The sequence below is a fragment of the Eleutherodactylus coqui genome, chromosome 9, assembly GCF_035609145.1.
Source record: "Eleutherodactylus coqui strain aEleCoq1 chromosome 9, aEleCoq1.hap1, whole genome shotgun sequence".
In the NCBI taxonomy this organism is placed as follows: domain Eukaryota; kingdom Metazoa; phylum Chordata; class Amphibia; order Anura; family Eleutherodactylidae; genus Eleutherodactylus; species Eleutherodactylus coqui.
The window spans coordinates 151,035,337-151,055,141 of record NC_089845.1 but is presented as its reverse complement, the minus strand read 5'-3'; the positions used below and the strand labels follow the sequence as shown (position 1 = coordinate 151,055,141).

Below are 19,805 nucleotides of genomic sequence, written 5' to 3'. Positions count from 1 at the left end.
CCATAAAAGTGTAATAGGAGGCTCCAGTTCCCATTTATTTCGAGAGAGGTGAAGCCCTCCACGACACTTCTGCCTCAGATAACATCTGGTCACGCCACACAAACACCAAATTGGCACTGATATTCTAGAGGGGTGTAGATGCACCAGAGAATACCCAAATAAAAAGCACTATATATAACCATGTCTTAAGTAGTTGAAAAGTCCATTCATAAAACTTTTATTCCACTTACATCAACTTATTACACATGTTCTTTAACAATTATGCTTGGATTGTTCATGAAAATTTTCATAAGACATTAAACAAAGCTAGCCATCATCTCAAGTTATTCCCCTGGTAACTATATTGTATTGTAATTTTTTACAGCCACATGCATGTTAGGCAAGTATCAAAAACAAAAATAAAACTAAAAGTTAAATATATGTTTTTTGTTTTTTTTTCTGCTGTGCTTGATATATAGTGAAATTATGGAATACCAAGCATGTATGTCTTTAATGCATCAAGTACTTCTCTTTTTTTTTTTTGATCTTAGGTTGTTTAAACAATTTAAATACAAAGAAAAATGGAGAATAGCGACAAAACAAAAGCAAAAAAGTTAGCCAACCGTAAGGAGAATGGAATGTGAACCGTCTTTTTTTTTTTTGCTCAGGATTTTGACCGGCTATCGCAGGGACCATTTGCTAAGAAAGTATGTTTAGGCACAGTGAGGGAATCTGATTGTGGACTACAGCACTGCCCTCTAGCAATGTGCTAAGGAAATTTAGAGTTTCCGCCTACAGCGAAAACCGAACACCCCTTACTTGCCGTTACACAGACCAATAGACAAGCAGTTCATGATGCTTGAATATGGGGAATAGTGGGCCCTGTGGTAGCCCGAAATGTACCTGAAGTACTCCGCCAAACATTTAACATGTATAAAAATTTTGTATTCCCCATATTGGTCACCTTATGAGGTGGAGGAAAGGAAAAAAAAAAAAAAAGCCCCCCCCAAAGTGTTAACTGGCCCTACTCCCTATTGAACACAAAACCACATGGGAAATATAGAAATCCAAATAGAAGTAACAAACCTTTTATAGTTGTAAACAAAAAAATAAAAAAAAAATAAACCTATTTGTGGGACAGTAAGGATGACAATGGTCTATTGTGTAAATTTATTTTAGAATGAGGCAGACAGAAAAAGGAAGGCTGATTAATTCTCTCCGCCACATTCCCCTTGCTCAGCTTCGTCCCCTTGAGTGTCTGATGTCCACAACTGAAAGGAAGAAGAAGAGAGGATTTAGTTGGTTATCCCCAGAATTACTACAACACTAAGACCGGGGTCACAGAGCCACTATAGGAGGTCCCATTCCTTATGGGGTACCGGTTGCAAGAGATCAGGTAGTACAGAAGTCAGGGTGACCCGCTGCTCTCCTACAGTCACTTCCAGGGAATAGGTGTGGCTGCGATAGTCAGTAGGAGAAGTAATCTATGGCAGAGATCCGCCATGCTTATCCCATTGCTTTCAATGGGGCCGATGCTGCTGCAGCCCCATTGAAAGCAATGGAATGAAGGTTACCACCACCGCAGCAATGATTTTTAGGGAAGAGCTTAAAATATAAGCCCTTTCTTGAAAAATCATTGCTGCGGTGGTAACCTTCATTCCATTGCTTTCAATGGGGCTGCAGCAGCACCGGCCCCATTGAAAACAATGGGATAGCATTGCGGACCTCTGCCGCAGCTGGATGAAGGAATCCCCTGAAATAGCTGTCAAAGGAGCGCGCTGTACTCCCTAGGTTTTCAATGGGGCTAACTCCAACCCAACAGCAGGGTGGTCCCTTGCCATCTGTAAAACCAAAGTACCCCCCCCCCCATACTATTGAAGTTATACTACATTGTGCATTTATAGTTCTTTTAATACAGAGAGAGTTAGACTCAAAACACTTATGGACCCCTCTCCACAAAGCATACAATGGACATTTAAAGACAACTGCTATTAATGTGCGTGGCAAACCCCAACTTTATACCCACTCCTCCTACTAATTAAAAAAAATAAAAATTGATATATATATATATATCAAACAGGTAGCATGTCAGCTGTCATGTGAGCCCTTTACCTGCATGTACTACACCAAAAGGGTAGAGTTAGCATAATGGTCACCCATAGAAGACAAATAGGGGAGTGAATACCAAGCAGTGAGGAGTCTACAATATGGATTTACAGTGATGACGACAGGCAGGACAGCATCGGCTGGACCATAAGTACACTATATAATTAGAAGAATTTAGTACTTACTGTCAAGTTGTCTCGAAGTAACTGCATTATTAATGTGCTATCTTTGTATGATTCTTCACTCAGAGTATCAAGCTCAGCAATAGCCTCATCAAAAGCCTGAAATGAGAGAAGTCAAGTTACAACTCGGTTAGAATTTTTTCCCCCTTAATACTGTGAGAAATGACCCATAATGGTAGAGGGGTAGGAGACAAACGGCAGCTTTCTGCCAACAGCAGCACCCCTCAGTCCGCAGGCAGTACTGCAGCTCATCTCCATTCATGCCAACAGAGCTGCAGTAGCAGACAGCCCACAGACAGATGTTGGGCCATTTCTGCAGCCAGCCACTGGACACCCCCCTCAATGAAGCCACTGGACACCCCCCTCAATGAAGCCACTGGACACCCCCCTCAATGAAGCCACTGGACACCCCCCTCAATGAAGCCACTGGACACCCCCCTCAATGAAGCCACTGGACACCCCCCTCAATGAAGCCACTGGACACCCCCCTCAATGAAGCCACTGGACACCCCCCTCAATGAAGCCACTGGACACCCCCCTCAATGAAGCATCAGTTGCAGTTCTTACTGTTTTTGCCAGAGAGCAGGCTCTTTCTGGGGAGTTTAGGATCTCGTAGAAGAACACAGAGAAGTTCAGAGCCAGTCCGAGTCTGATGGGATGTGTTGGTTGCATCTCCATTTTGCTGATGTCAAAGGCATCTTGATACGCCTGCTGGGACTGCTCCACGATCGCTGGAATAGAAGGGAGGGTTACAATCTGGGCACATCACTCGCTTCTGTATACATCAGAAGAGGAATCATCATCATCATCCCGCAGGAAGGAGATCTCAGTCCTTCACCACATCCCCAACTAGCTTCTATGTACTGATGTTCTACAATACAGTCGCAGTTTTCAATGCTTGTGGTTGAAAGTTTTGAAAGCGCCCCCTCTGGTCCCGGGGACAAACTATGTCCTGGAACAGGAAGGGGAATTGGATCTTACTACCGCGTGTCCTCTACGTCCTTACGGTCATGGATCCCCTCCCTGTTCCTCTGGCCTGCTGCGGTATTTCAAGATGGATGTGGCGCTCCTTTCACTACCTGATGCTGCGGCTGGGCAATTCATAGAATGGTCTCGGCAAAAGGACAATTAATCAAATTTTAGCTTTTACCAGAACTGTGAAACCAAGATTAGTCCTGGCCCCTGTAGGTGGGGGTGTGGGACCACCCTCCTCCATGTCTATATACCTAAACGGTCATACCGCGTTCTTTTACATTAAGGAAAACTCACAGCAATTGCTTGCAAGTACTTATCAGATATGAATGGGACAATTCTCAAAGTCAGTATTAACCTCTTAAAGACACGGCCCTTACACCCCCCCCCCCCCCGACTGATGTCTGAGGGATTGGTTTTTGTGGGACGAGCTGTATTTTTCAATGGTAGTATGTAATGTACTGAAAAAACATGAGTGAGATGGTAACAAAAAAAACCAAAAAAACAAAAAACACAAGTTCCGCCATCTTTGGGTGCGTCATTTCTACAGCGACCACACTGCAACAAAACTTTATTCTATGGATCCCTACAATTACTACTATACCAAATTTATAGTTTTTTGTAGTACTATTTATTTTTTCCCAAAAATCTTTTTTTTAATTTTCTGCCGCCATTACTTAAAATCCCCCCCCCCCCCCCATCAACTTAGTTGTTGGAGGGCTCATTTTTTTGTGGGACACCCTGTAGTTTCTGCTAGATTATGTATTTGCCCTAGGAATACTCCAGGTTAAAGAAAGACAATTCTAATTGCCAAAGGCAAAAAAAATACCCAAATGTGATATCCTGTAATATAAAATCTAGATACGTTATTTTATATCTCATCCCATGTTGTCTGTGTGTTTAATAAAGGGGCAGATGGTGGCAGCGATGGGCTGTGAGCAGCAGTCCTCACTATCGTGTGGAAGTGTGCATACGCTACAATATAGGCCTGGATGGCCAACCTCCAAAAGCCTATGTGGATATTAATAAGGCCGCACCACCAAAAACCAAAAATCACTATTACCGCTGGGGTACGTTTACACGTGGCAGAAATGGGCAGGGCTGTCCCAAAACAGACCGGGTGCAGATTGATAGCGGAAATGCTGCAGAATTTTCCACAGACGTTCTGCAGTATTTCCGCATCCAAAAAGCAGTCAAAATCTGCACCGTCTATTTTAAAGCAGCCCTGACCCTTTTAGAACGACGGGGTAAAAAAATCATACATCGTGATAAGCCCCGCCCCCTGACATGTTGGCACTTTGTGATAAGTTGGTTTTGGGCACTCTGTCTCTAAAAGGTTCACCATCAGTGGGCTAGAGGCTCAGTTAAGGCCCATTTACACCAGCTGATGATTGGGGGACGGGAGGGAAGCTAATCGGCGATCGTTTTAGCGAAAATCGGTGCGTGTAAATCGGTGCGTGTAAATCGGTGCGTGTAAATCGGTGCGTGTAAATCGGTGCGTGTAAATCGGTGCGTGTAAATCGGTGCGTGTAAATCGGTGCGTGTAAATGTGTAAATCGGTGCGTGTAAATGTGTAAATCGGTGCGTGTAAATGTGTAAATCGGTGCGTGTAAATGTGTAAATCGGTGCGTGTAAATGTGTAAATCGGTGCGTGTAAATGTGTAAATCGGTGCGTGTAAATGTGTAAATCGGTGCGTGTAAATGTGTAAATCGGTGCGTGTAAATGTGTAAATCGGTGCGTGTAAATGTGTAAATCGGTGCGTGTAAATGTGTAAATCGGTGCGTGTAAATGTGTAAATCGGTGCGTGTAAATGTGTAAATCGGTGCGTGTAAATGTGTAAATCGGTGCGTGTAAATGTGTAAATCGGTGCGTGTAAATGTGTAAATCGGTGCGTGTAAATGTGTAAATCAGTGCGTGTAAATGTGTAAATCAGTGCGTGTAAATGTGTAAATCAGTGCGTGTAAATGTGTAAATCAGTGCGTGTAAATGTGCGCCCATCGTCTGCTTTTCGGGCACTGCTGGCTGACTTAAATTCAAGCTAACTTAAAAATCGTGGCTCACTTTTATCAGTAGTTCTCCATGGGAGTGCTGATAGCATTGTTTCCCCATGGAGAACAAAAGGATCTGAGCGCAGATAATAGCCTCGGGCCATTAACTGCATTCAGGGAAGCTTCATTTGCACATCTAATTGGTACTTAAGTAGCTGAGTAGCTACTTAAATACCAATGATTGCATACCAGTTATTTATGCAAAATGATCGCTCAAAGCTGTCACTCAAACTGTGGTTTGAGCGATCGGCCCCTGTAAACCAGCCTTTACAGCGATATGCCGCAGGATACCATACGAAACCTGTATGCCTCCATATCACATCTTCTATCCAAGCTAGAGGCGGTACAAAAGAGTACTAGAGCCTACCATTGGGATTCCTTGGGGAGGGGCACAACTCCCACTTCATCACACCTGTAGTAGGTATAGCAGTATCAGATTTCCTCAAGTGTCCCTTGAAGGTTTTTTTTTTTTTTTTTAAATACACAGGATGAGTCGGCCGAACGATGGCAGACACTCGTCCCCATGCATACTCGCTCCCGTGCTGTTGTACAGGAGAGAGTATGGCTGGATCGCTCAGAGCGCCCAGCAGGGGGCTGGGGTGGCTGGAGGAGAGTTCTCTGCCCCTCTCTATTCACTGTAAGCAGCGGTCAGTACTGAACGGCCGCTGTTTACACCAAATGATCATCCTTCAGGATTTTAAGCATGCTTAAAACTGGACGAATCTGGCCGAGTCATTCATTCCGTTTCTGCATGCTTTTACACGGGACGATGTGGATTCAAAACCAAGCGCCAGAACGAGAACGCCGCTCAACAGCACTTTTGCATCTGGTGTGCGATCTATATAAATTTTTATGGATTTTTGGGTGTAGAATCTGTATTTATCTTTGAAAAAAAAATCTAAATTGCATAAAAACCTCACGATACATCATTTATAATTTTTGTAAGAATTTTTTTTGATTTGTTGACCAGTGTAATCGTCCGCTGTGCAAGGGCCTTCAGCCCAGGACTACATGAGCCGTGTCCTACCAGAGGGCAGAGTATAATCCTGCAACATCGCACAGAAGGATGTAAATTAGGTCACATTGTAGCTCGCACGCTGCTGCGACCCAAACATTGTCAGGAAGCCGTAACCTGCAGGCGACCGCGTTCACTTCCACCCACCCTGTGATAACAGCACTATAACCTGATCTTTGGCCACGTGTCCCATACTGCCGCGTAGACCGAGCTGCAAACCAATAGTACTACAGATGTACAAGATACATCACATTTTTCAAGCCCCGAGCATCGGATGAACACCGCCATCATAATACTTCTACGTACGGCGCCAATTCCTAATCTACAGTCAATCACCACGGCAATATACTTAATAAAGGTCTCCTTCACAAACCAAACCTATTTGTATGTATGAAGAACTAATAGTACAATGTAAAAGCACGGCCCATCCGAGTCTGGCCAACCTGAAGGATAACAGATGTGTGGAAGGGGGCCACGAGTTACAGATATTCTTCAGGTCAAACCAGGGAAATCTTTGGAAGCTTCTGTATCCGATCAACTCCTATCCATGATAACCACGGACCAGCGAGAAGTCTCCACATGTAAACGGAGGCACGACTGCTGCGACTATGTGCAGCCAGCACAGTAAATGCCCACCGGGTCTCCAGGGAGAGAAGACAACTGGGTGGCACACGAGGCTCCGCCTCCATCGCAAGTAATCAAGGCTACTTTTACAGGGATGACTGCCGATCGCTCCCGGCGATTGCCGCTCTTGTGTCGTCACACAGGAGTAACGATCGCTCACTGAACGGAAGCGGAACGCGTCGGACATCTCTTCCGGCTTCCCACCTCCATTCAGAGTAAACTGATAGTCGGTCATAGTTTCATGGGCCAAACGTCACTCGGTTTTTTGTTTTTTTTTTACTTCTATTGACAGATTGTAAGACAAATATTACATGTATTTCTGTATACAAGTCATTTGTTCTGCATCTTCTATCCCTTTATGGTTACAGAACGTTTTCCATGTTAACTTTTAACATTTGAGAGAATAAAATAAACCTGTTGGTGCGTTTGGTTCGTTGTGTGTGAATTTCTTCCTCTTTTCCAACTAGATATCTAACCTGTGCCTGCTTTGACTTGTGTTGTGCGAGTCTAGCCACTCACCCCACACTTTTTCAAATTTTTCCGGGCATCCTCTGTGCTGGTAAACCACCTTTTCATAGGTTATTATAGTGTCAGCTAACTTTTTCCATTGTGTAATGGAGGGCCGGTCTCGCTTCTTTGTCTATCAGTCCAAATATTGCTATTTTGGGGTCCATGACCAGTGGGGTCGGCAGGAGCGAAGACAGGGTATTAAATATCTTCCCAGAATTTCTTTCCATGATAACATTCCCATAGTAGGTGCCAAAAGTCGGCATTCGGTTGGTGACATCTGTGGCATCTCGCTGTGTCTGGTCTGCCCATTTTATTCAATTGGACTGGTGTATCACGTATAGTTGTATCATTTTATTATTAACTGCCGGTGACACTAATAGATGCGACTCCATCGCTTCCTGCCAGTCCTCTGTTGTCAGAGTAGGGATATTAATTTTCCATCTGTCATAGACTAATAATGGCTCATTATCCATTTTGGCTGATAGTGCGGGTAGAGCATTGATATCAGTCCTTTGGTGTCCTGAGGACGCCCACTATTGGATACTTAGAGATTCTAACCGTTTCTGGTGGAAATTGGGCATTTAGGGCGTATCTCAATTGGAAGTATCTAAATAGTTGTAATTTCGGCATTTGCAGTTTTTCCCGTAATTGTGTGTAAGTTAGCATTACATTGTCCTCGTATATGTCTCCCAGCACCTGTATTCCCAGAGAAGTCCAATATCTAGTATCTTGTAGTGATGGCAGAGTGGGGTTTTCCCACAGAGGGGGGTCAGTCATTATGTCAGTGAATTGTTGGATCTCCTTGGCCACACCACACCGATTGGGCTAGTCGGTGTATGGGTAGTAATTTAGATGGTTTTGTGTATTCTGGATGTTCCAGGAATCCAATCAAGTTTTGTCCCGCTACCTCGCTAGCTAAATAGTCCGTCAGTGGTAACTTCCCCCTGGTGAACCAGGAACGGAGGTTTCGTAGTTGGCTCGATAGGTAATATAATTTGAAGTTAGGTAGTGCCATTCCCGCCTGTTTCTTAGACCTTTGCAGTTTAGATCTGGCCTGGCCCCAGATAAAGCGAATAATCAGGGAGTTTAATGCTTGAAAGCATTTTTCTGGTCCTTTAACCGGTATATGTTGTAGGGAATACAGGCACTTGGGCTGAATCACCATTTTTATCAAATTTACTCGCCCGGCCACAGAGAGGGGAAGTCTGGACCAAACCTTTACTTTAGTGCTTATTGAGTCATATAGCGGATCTATATTTTCATCTAGGGTGTTCTCATGATCCTGTACTATATTGACTCCTAGGTATTTGAATTTTGTTACTTCCAGTAGTCCACCGGAGAGTACACATGGGATCATGACGGAGTCTTTGGCTGTATGCATTATGGCTGACTTGGTCATGTATGTATGTATGTATGTATGTATGTATGTATGTATGTATGTATGTATGTATGTATGTATGTATGTATGTATGTATGTATACACATACACCGGAGTATTTGGAGAAACCGTTTATTATTTCTAGGGCTTGTGGGAATGAGTGTTCAGGGTTGCAGAGATATAAAGTCGTATCGTCTGCATATAGTCCAATTTTACTTTCTCTGCCCTCCCATTGCACTCCAGTCACATCAGGGGCATTACGTAGACGGATGGCTAGTGCTTCTATGTAGGCGGATGGCTAGTGCTTCTATTGCTATCGCAAATAGAGCTGGGGATAGTGGACATCCCTGGCGTGTTCCCCGTGATAGCGGGAATTTCATTGATGGTATACCATTAACTATTACGTTTGCCATGGGTGACTTATATAATAGCTTGAGCCATTTTAGGAATCGCGGCCCGAAGCCAAAACGGGTCAGGCAGGCTTCTAAAAAATTCCATTCCAATGAATCGAATGCCTTCTTTGTGTCTAAAGACGCCATTGCCCGGGGTTTATTATATTTTCTGCCTAATTGTACTATTGTCTGCGTCCTACGTAGTTAATCGTGGTCGATTTCCCGGGCATGAACCCCGTTTGATCCTCGTGGATTATAGATAATATTACTCTATTTAGCCTAGTAGCTAATATTTTGGTCAGGATTTTATAATCCACGTTGAGCAATGATATAGGTCTATATGAATCGCATTCAGTTGGGTCTTTGCCCGGTTTTATCAGCACTATTATTGATGCCTCATAAAATGAGGGCGGAAGAGAGTTTTCATTATATCCCCACTGCAGAACATCGTGTAAAATTGGTGTTAATTGACCTGCATATTTCCGGTACGCTTCTGAAGGGATGCCATCCGGTCCGGGGGATTTGTTTAACGACATTTCTTCTATAGCTTGTTGAACTTCCTCTATGTCGATTGGGGCCTCTAGTAGCTCCACCTGTTCTGTCGTAAGGGTTGGGAAGGTTATAATTTCCAAATATTCTAAATTATCAGTTACTGACTTGCTATTTGAGGAGGTGTACAGATTAGTGTAGTATTCTTTGAATCTTGTTACAATGGATTGGGCCTCTGTCAGCAGCTGGCCGTCTGTCGTTTTGATTTTAAGTACTGAGTTAGATTGTCCATTCTGTTTAACTAGATTAGCCAATAAATGGCTGGACTGATTGCCGGTACAGAGCGGGGAGCTGCAGGGGAGAGCGGGGAGGAACGGAGGTAAGATCTTTCTCTCCCTCTCTCCCGCCCGCTCTCCCCTGCGACTCACCTGTCAGCCGCAGCGGCACCCGAATCTTCAGACCCGAACACAGCGATACTCGGATAAAGCACATTACTCGAGCGAGTAGTACTTTTCCGAGTACGCTCGCTCATCTCTAGTCCTAACCATTGCGTTTTGTTGGTGTCTGTGGGGTTTGTAGTATATTGCTTTTCAGCGTCCGCTACTTGCTGTTCTATCAGAAGAACCGCTTGTGAAGTTGTTCTCTTAATGTATGATATTGCTGATCTAAAGCAGCCTCTAAGATATGCCTTCATCGTATCCCACTTTAATGTTTGTCGCGTTTCTTCTTCATGTATTTGACGAAATGCATTTATTTGGTCTGGGATTCTGTTCGGTGTTCCCAGCAGCTTAAACCAGAAGGGATTGAGCTTTCAAGTGGGAGTGAAATATTGTCCCGGAAATTGTAATGTGAGCAGGACCGGGTTGTGATCCGATGTTCCTCTGGGACCGTGTATTATTGATGTTAGGTATGGAGTAAGTGTTGGTGATCCAAATATGTAATCTATCCGGGAGAGGGATCCTCTACCCGGGGAGTGACATGTGTATTCGTAGGCTTGTGGGTGTTTAAAGCACCATAAGTCAATCCATTCTACCCCATCGAACATCTGTTTCATTGGGGATTCACGCATGGCCAGGGATGTTTGTTGTATGGTGAATCTGTCACTCGGTTTTTAGAGGAGCTGAAAACAAAGACTGATGAGAGAAGGATTCTAACTTGCCCGGTACAAAATGTTTAATCTTCCTGTCTAAACCCTAAAGTCAGTTGGGATTCCTGTCCCGTCTCACACCAATTTTATATCAAGACAGTGTGACACCAATACACATTGTGTGCTCGTCCCTAGGCCAATGTGTGACCTGTCCAACAGGTAAGGGGGCCCAAACCCAGGAGCAACCACCTGCTATCTACATTACCTGTAAGAGACTGAAGTAATACACTTCATAGCCCACGACTACCGGCACACTGTTACCGGAGATCATAGGGCTCCTATACAGTTAGTGCACAAGGGGACTATTTGTCTGATGACACCCCGTCTTGCCAGCGCTGTGTGCAGGTATAAGCCTCCCAGCAAGAGTCCGGCTATTATGAACACTGAAATGGCTTTTCCATGACCTGCAGCGTTTTACACATACGCCCGTTGGCATGAGCCCTAAGGAAACATTCACATGTAGCAGAGGTGGTGCAAGTTATTCGAAGCAGAAAATCCAACTGAAGTTATCATTTCTGCATCAAACCCCACAGCAGGAGTCACCCGGCATCATTTCCACTACGTCTGAAAGTCCCCTTATGACGGAACCAAAGAGCCCCCCATTGCCTATAGTGGTCTGTTCAGTTGCAGTCCAGCATTTTACTCGATGAAACAGGTCACTGCACTATGGGGTTCCGTATTTTCACTGAAATCAGCAATGGAGGCTTCAAATGGAACCTCCGACACATGTGAGCAAAGCTGAAAGGGTTCTCAATATAATCGTTTTGGGGGTGGGGCTAAAACTATATAAAAGCATTATTGCTCACTGTGGTGCAGTAACGCCGTTTCGGTGCCATTGGATGTGGCAGGTGACGCCACTGGGTCTTCTGGATTAGTGACATCCTGCAGGTCTGTTAAGTGGTCTTATAAATGTAGAAGCCCCAGGCGGCCATGTTGGCTTGTCATTGGGTTACGCCTGGAGCGCCGACATCATTTCACTACCCAGCGCTCCGCAAACAAGCATGGAGGAGGAGAACATGGAAGCCTAAGTTATAATGTAAATTAAAAGCATAAGTAACTGCTTTGTGCCATGTATGATTAACATAAGGCATGTTGTACCGCGGTGCAGTATACCGTAGGAGGCTTTTTCTTTTATATAGACAAATAAGGAAAGAAAGGACCATTCATTTTTTAAGAGGCATTATCCATTTGCCTCTTTCTTTCCCATTGGGTGGAGGTGTGGGTGCGTGTGTGCGCGTGGTGACTTTTGGATAGTGCCCCACTTATCTTCCATTATTCTCCATTACATGTGAGAAAAAAGTCCTTCACTACATACATCATCTGCCCCCCTAAGAGCACAGAGGAGCTTTTTTTGCATGAGGTTCTGCATTTTTGTCTGGATCCATTTAACCATTTTTTGGTGAAGAATTTGGGATTGGTTCGCTTGCTGCACTCCAGATGTATGGATATACTGTGCGACAGAAAAATCAAGCAAGTAATATCAAGGTCTGCCAGACTTCAGGTGTCAGCGGGTGGGTTCAAGTAATTAGGGACACCCCCTCCCCTCCGTCTGGCGCCAGGTAAAGGCCCACTTACACGGGATGAATGGTGCCCGACACTCGTCTCTGCACATACTTGCTCCCGTGCTGCTGCACAGGAGAGCGTATCACTGGCTCTGACAGTGACTGGGAGAGCAGATTTCTCTCCTCTAGCTCCCCTTCCCCTCTCCATTCACTTAACACAGCGGCTATTCAGTACTGAACGGCTGCTGCTTATAGTTAAGACATCGCTCAGCTCATCCTTCATTGTTTAGGCTGCATTAACTATGGACGATGAGCTGAACGATGATCGTTGAGTATAAACAGCAGCTTTTCAGTACTGAACGGCCGCGTGTTAAGTGAATGGAGAGGGGTGGGGGAGCGAGAGGAGAGAAATCTGCTCCAGCCGCCCCACTGTGAGCCAATGATACTCACTCCTGTGCAGCAGCACGGGAGCGAGCATATGCAGGGATGAGTGTCGGGGATAGTTTGTCCGACAGTCGTCCCGTGTAAATGGGGCTTAAGTCCGATCATTTTTACTATTTTATTTAAATTTTCTATATGATAAAGGCGCTGCCATCCTCATTTGTTTCTTTTACCAATGATTTGGGGGTACATCAGAAATTCCTTTTAAGACTTGGTGCAGAAGTAACTGTGTGGGGATTTTGGTGCAGATTTGACCCCTTCAGCAGCAGGACAAACGTCTGGCATGGCACAGCCATAGGAGCAGGAAACTGCCAACCAGATGAGGTGTTTGTGGTGAAGCAACCCCCTTTGTCACTAGAAGGCTGGCTTAGAATAAAATGATTGAAGTGTAGTTCGCCCATCCCCTTCTTTACCATTTGCAGTAGAGGGATATAAGTGACCCATACATGGGCACACACACAAAAACTTACTTTTCTTGTCATCTCCGCAAGCTACTTCAGCCAGATAACGGTAATAATCGCCCTTCATTTTCAAGTAGAAAACTTTGCTTTCCGCTTGTGTTGCGTTGGGAACCAAGTACTTGTCCAGGAGACACTGCAAGACAGAAGAAACAAAATGCTTAAAATCTAATGAAAAAACACAAGTGTGAAGACCAACATCACTCCAGTAACTAAGAATCATCCACTCCTTCAAAATCTGTATAAAAGCTTACATAGAGTATATTTTTGCTGTTCAGCGATTTGCAAAGGGTTAATACAAAGTTGATAGAAAAGTAAGCTTTTGCATGATGCATAAACTATAAAAGGCAGACAAAGCAATCTCCAGGTGAAGTCTATACATACGGACTACCACTAGGTGGAGCAAGATGTAAGGTGTCCAGTCCATATGCATTAGACTAACGTTAAAATGCACATTACAGCAAAAAAAAAAAAAAAAAAATTTCTATCCCTGCCCTCCTCACCCAATCGCCTGTCACTCTGGAGATCTCTGTATATTTCAGCTACATCCCTGCGGTGCTGCCCCCCGTCTGATGCTTGGCAGGCACCACCTTCAAGCTGAGATTTTTTTTTTTTAATTTCAACTTTCAATTTCACATCTATCCCATGATGCATCAGCTGAGGCTATACCGGTTTGCTGGGGAGCAGTTTAATAATCGTTACATTCACATAATTACAGATCATAACTACTGTATTCTGTCAGGATGACAAGCTGTGATCTCCTCTACTATAACTGTGAGGCAGGAGCTGTATGATAGTCAGTAACCCAGAGGAGATTGTGTCCCCCTCGACACAGTTTCTGTGGTAGGGATCATGTAATCGCATCACGTACAGATGAATGGAAGAAGCGCGCACACAGCCATCTGAAGAGTCACACTCCGTGTGCCAACAGGGACAGCGCAGGAACAGGGCGCTTGGAGTGTATGAAATGGCTACGTAGACTCTGTTCCCTCACCTTTGAACCTCATAACTTACTTTATGGGGTTCAACGGTGAGGGCAGGTTCCCTTTAAGTTACCATACGCACCTCAAGCTGCAGACTCTGGGAGATGAGGCTAAAGCACTAGTAATGCATTATTATAAAGCCATCCCACAATAAGTCACTGCCGGGCAAAAATGGACCCCTGCTGGGGATGGGGAAATCGGGAGCCAGACCTGATGGGGGGGGGGGGGGGGGGGGGGGGGGGGAGAACCTTTGCGGCATTGCCTTACTAGAGCTGTCATTTCTGACAGCAGCATTTAAAATGCCACAATATCCAGGGCTCCCAAATTGTATCACTGCAATGCAATAAAGGGGCACCGTTCAGTTGTCACGGCAACCTAGGGCCTTCTGAAGGTTCCCAAGTCTGCCATGAAGGATTGCCTATTAAGACATGCTTGTGGCATGCCTTGATAAACTGCCTTTGAACAGTATACTATGGCAATATACTGTATGAGTGCTCAAAAAAGAAAATAAAAAGGTGTTAAATTTAAACCCCCTTCACTTATTCCAAGTCCTTTCTATTAAAAAATAACATTTGTTATCACTGTGTTCACAGAAGTCCAGACTATTAAAATATATCAATACCCCATGATGAATGCCATCAGGAAAAAAAACAGACCCTGCCAGGATGGCACATTTTGGTCACCCAGTATAATTAAAAAAAAAAAGTGAATTTGAACAATGATGATCCAAAGGTTGTTTATACACCAAAGTAGTGTTCATAAAACCTACAGTCCCTGCACAAAAAACAACCCTTCACAGATTAAGGCCGGCTGCAAACGAGCGGGCCAGATCCAGCGGCGAGAATTCTTGCCGAGGGACCCGACCCGACCTGAGCGCCTGCAGGGACGAGCGCGTACTCACCCGCGTCCGGCGGCCCCGGCTCTTTCATGTGCCCGCGCAGACCGGAGCCGGCGGCCGGGTCAGTGACGTTTCTGTGTGGGGCTCTGCGAGCCCCGCACAGAAATAGGACATGCCGCGGTTTGTTTGCCGCGCAAGATTTCGCACGGCCAAACCGCGGCCGCCTGCATAGGATTGCGTTTGTTAACGCAATCCTATGCAGGCTTTGAGCGGCGGAAATCCCGCCGCGGGATTTCCGCCCATGTGTAGGCGGCCTAAGGCTGGGTTCACACAGGGCGGTTTTGCCGCGGATTGCCGTTGCATATCCGCACTACGGCAAAATCGCTGCGTTTGCAGTGCAGCACAAATGAGTTTTGCCAAAAAGCTGTTCTCACAAGATGGATTTTTTCCGCACAGCCGCAGTGCAAATCCACCCTGTGTGAATCCAGCCTAAAAGGAACCCCCCCCCCCCCCCAAATTTAGTATAGCAGTGACCATACTGCCTTACAGAATAAAGATGCCATGAACGTAAAAGCAAACCTCCCCCAAAATGTGCCGCTGTACTTCACTTCTTACTTAAGTTTTATTTTTTTACACTTCCAGCGCATTCTAGGGTACGGCATGTTGTTTTCTGCAGCGTTCCAACAGTACGAGCTGTCGTGTGACTTTGTAACTGGAGACCTTTAAAGGGGTTGTCCCGCGGCAGCAAGTGGGGTTATACACTTCTGTATGGCCATATTCATGCACTTTGTAATGTACATTGTGCATTAATTATGAGCCATACAGAAGTTATAAAAAGTTTTTCACTTACCTGCTCCGCTGCTGGTGTCCTCGTCTCCATGGTGCCGACTAATTTTCGTCGTCTAAAATGGCCTAATGGCCAAATTAGACGCGCTTGCGCAGTCCAGGTCTTCTCCTGTTCTCTATGGGGCTCCGTGTAGCTCCGCCCCGTCACGTGCCGATTCCAGCCAATCAGGAGGCTGGAATCGGCAATGGACCGCACAGAAGAGCTGCGGTCCACGGAGGAAGAGGATCCCGGCGGCCATCTTCACCGGTAAGTATAGAAGTCACCGGAGCGCGGGGATTAAGGTAAGCGCTCCGGTAAGCTTTCTTTAGGTCCCTGCATCGGGGTTGTCTCGCGCCGAACAGGGGGGGTGGGGGGGGATACGATGGAAAAAAAAAACCCCGTTTTGGCGCGGGACAACCCCTTTAATAAATGATTTTTTTGAAAGCTGGTTCACACGGGACCAAGTTGCCATAGAATTTCCCAACTGAAATCCTGATGGCATGTTTAACAGAGACCAAGCGGCAAAGTGGATGAGATTTGCATAATCTCGTTCACATGCTGCCGACAGTCTGCTGCAGAGTAGCCGCGCGGAAACTGACATGTGGTGGGGAATTCAAATCCGCCACATGTCAATTGTATCGCCGTTTCCGCTGCGGGGTCTCCTCTATGGGGAAAGATTCCCGCAGCCGAATACAGGCAGAAAAGCCACTTCGAACCTGCATTTGCACTGCAGAAGTTTCGCTGAATCTCCGTGCGTTCCCATTGTGGACATTCCGCGGGTTTTCGTCGCGTGGGAACACAGCCTAAAGGGGGCAGCAGTGGGAAGGGGGTTACATTTGTGTGATCACTTCCAAAAATGGTACCTACAAGAAGTTTCCCCTTTCGATCCTGTGAACCGTCTTCTAGTTCCAGCTTCATCTCTCTTTTCCTACATGATGCCCATGCTGCACGGCACTGATTTTGCAGAATGCTGCAGATGTGCCAAGGCACGCCACTTACCACAGAGCCATCATACAGGGGTGTGCCTAGGATTCTACTATATGGTCTGTGTGCAGGGGGCTTTAGGAAACTTTCAGCCAATTAAGTCCTATTATTTTGTCCGCTGCAGATGGGTAGGAAATCCTACAGAAACCAATAAAAGCGCACGCTGGCAGCCTGGATCAGTCACATATGGAGGGTCTTAAGGCTTCTAGTACATGGCAGGACTCGTCTCAAGCGCACGAGCGGGTGACGCCACCGCTAGCTGTTCGTGCAGAAAGTTTAGACAGAGTGGGAAGGAAACTTTCAGGCTTCCCAGTTGGTAATCTCACTGCAGGGAACACACCGCACTGTTGTTGGTCGCGGACCCTGAAGGAACAGCCGAGTCTGGAAACCCTAGAAGCCGGGGCTGAACACTGCCCCACTGTTGCTAGGAGGGATATTTGTCAGGAAGTCATGACTTCTTTAGGAGTTGGCCGTGCTGCGGTAACAGGAATCCCAGCATGTCACCTGACACACCCAGTGACACATACCCCGACGGCCGCCAGAAAGGACTTTGTCCTCGCTGAGGAGTCAACCGTTTCAAACCTGCAATTTCAGAACAGCCCAAAGCCTTTTATTACGAGGTAGTGAACACGGAAATGAGAAGATTGGAAACCTCGTCTGCAGATTCAGGCAAAAACCGCCGCCGCTGCGGATAAAGGAAGACCTTGTTCTGCGGCTAAAAACTAAGAGGTGCCCATAAACAGAGGGAAGTCATCCAGCCGGCTCTTGTGTACGAGGGTGGGAACAGCAACGGGGCACCTCCGGGTTCAACATGCCAGATCGTTGGCTCTAGAGGGAGATAAGCAGCCAGCAATAGCACAGGGTACTTTTATATGGGAGGATCCTCAGCGAACAAGTGCCCAACGACTTTCACTTGTGCCTTCAACACCGGAGTCTTCAGTCAGTGGAGGCGGCGGGCATCGGAGAGCTCTTCTGGACGCCTCTTCACTGCACAGGCAGTCGTTTATAGACTCAATGATTCCTGTTTACACCGAGCGAGACGAAGCAACCAGCGAGCAACAAACCAACTAACGAGCGATTGCTCACAGCCCTGTGGGTGGCTGTGTACACAAGACGACTACTAACAAGCAATTATTAATCAGCTCTTTCCATCTACCCCATAAGGGTGCACACATGACCGACATACATATGGGGCAACTGGAGGAATAGGTGTGGCTGACAACTACTAAATGTTCATGGGCACCAGGGTAAGGGTACTTTTATACTGGCCAATAGTCGCCCGATTATACATCTCTCTCAAACTAGTGACTGTCAGCCCGTGTAACCAGCACCCAACTCAGTCGCTAGTCATTCGGTTTTAGACACTGAAACGGAAAGCCTAGTAAATGACTTCTTGATCCATAACAGGCAGTCAGTCATCTTTGAACGGCTAATTGGAAGGGATCTCCAACGCATTCCGCCTCCATTCACTGACTGACTATCACTCGTGCGAGTCGAGGACCGATGGCCATTGGGCGCTTAAGTGTCTGGCAGCCGTCCCAAGAGTTCTATCTAAAGTCACATGGGCCGGTGTGTTGTGAATTTACATTACAGAAGCAGCCAAGTGGATTAGCCAGCAAAGTGGACAAAACTTAGCAAAAATCTCGTCCACACGCTGCGGCCAAGCCGCGCAGAAACGGACATGCGGCGTGGAAAGCAAAGACTCAGCATGTCAATTATTTTTTTCATTTCCGCAGCGGCCTCTCTCCTCTCTATGGGGAGAGATGGCCGCAGTGGAAATGCAAACCCCCGGTTAAAGGCAGCGGGTTTTGAAGCTGCGCTTATCCCGCAGTTTTTCGGTGCGGTCATTTCACGAGATTTCCACCGTGTGAACCCAGCCTTCACGTCTGCTGCACTTGGGTACGCCGACAGTGAGCCCACACCTGTGCCTGGGCAAACAGCTTTAGGACATGCATCTTTACGCCGCACATACAAGCTTTCCAATCACAAGGCTGGGGGGTATAAGTTGGCACAGCGGCACGCACCAGCTTCCTTCTAGCGGGACATCTCATAGAAGTCTCAAAATATTTGTATTTTCTCTAGGTTTTATGCCTCATCTTGTTTCACTTATGTAAAGATTACTTTTATTATAGGCTAGGACTAGGTGAAGAGTCCAGTGGGCGGTCCTATCAGTGATTGACAGCTATCTGAATGTTTGTATACATACAGGGGTAGCTGTCAATCACCGATAGCTCCGCCCACTGGACTGCAGCTCAGATTAGCAGAAATATCAGTGAATAGAATACAAGTTATACTGAATCTTTCCCCATAATACTGTATATCATTCTGCTCGGCTGTTCCTGCTCTATAACATTATGCCTGCAGTTTGCACTGTATGTTCGAGTTGACTGACTACCTTTAACCCATTAACGACCGCTTATACGCCTTTTGACGGCCTCTATCGGCAGTCTATGTATAAAGAGAGATCGTGGGGCGATCTCTCTTCATACATCCCAGGTGCCGGCTGTTTGCTACAGCAGACACCCGGCGGCAACAGCACCGATAAGCCGCGTGGCTCATCAGGGCTGTTAACCTTTTAAATATCGCTGTCAATTCAGACAGCGGCATTTAAATCCTGAAACATGTTCGGGGGTCCTGTACGGCCTTCTGCCATCTCATCGCAGGGGGCCATGCAGGTCTCATGGCAGTAGGGGGCCTTCTGAAAGGCCTCAGGGCTGTCATGGCAGAAAACTCAGCAAGCCATCCCCATGGTGTGGCTTGATAGGCTGCCTGTCAGATAGCAGTATGATGTAATGCCATGGCATCACATCACACTGCTGGAGCGATCAAAGCATCACCCAAAAAGAAGAGAAAAAAAAAAAAAAAAGCACCATATTGCCATATTTACAATAAGAATCTAAATAACAAAAATACATATTTGGTATGGCTGC

General features: G+C 46.0%; 1 protein-coding gene across 1 annotated transcript in view; it reads right to left on the bottom strand.

Moving 5' to 3' along the window:
* Positions 1 to 201: 201 nt before the first annotated feature.
* YWHAZ (tyrosine 3-monooxygenase/tryptophan 5-monooxygenase activation protein zeta) overlaps positions 202 to 19,805 on the bottom strand; it is a 40,705-nt gene continuing 21,101 nt past the window's right edge. Inside the window, exons 3-6 of the mRNA XM_066578636.1 lie at positions 13,257 to 13,380; positions 2,835 to 2,998; positions 2,271 to 2,366; positions 202 to 1,250 (exon numbers count right to left, since the gene is read on the bottom strand). Coding sequence (XP_066434733.1) covers positions 1,188 to 1,250; positions 2,271 to 2,366; positions 2,835 to 2,998; positions 13,257 to 13,380 — 447 coding nt within the window. The 3' untranslated portion in view covers positions 202 to 1,187. The remainder of the gene's footprint in view (positions 1,251 to 2,270; positions 2,367 to 2,834; positions 2,999 to 13,256; positions 13,381 to 19,805) is intronic.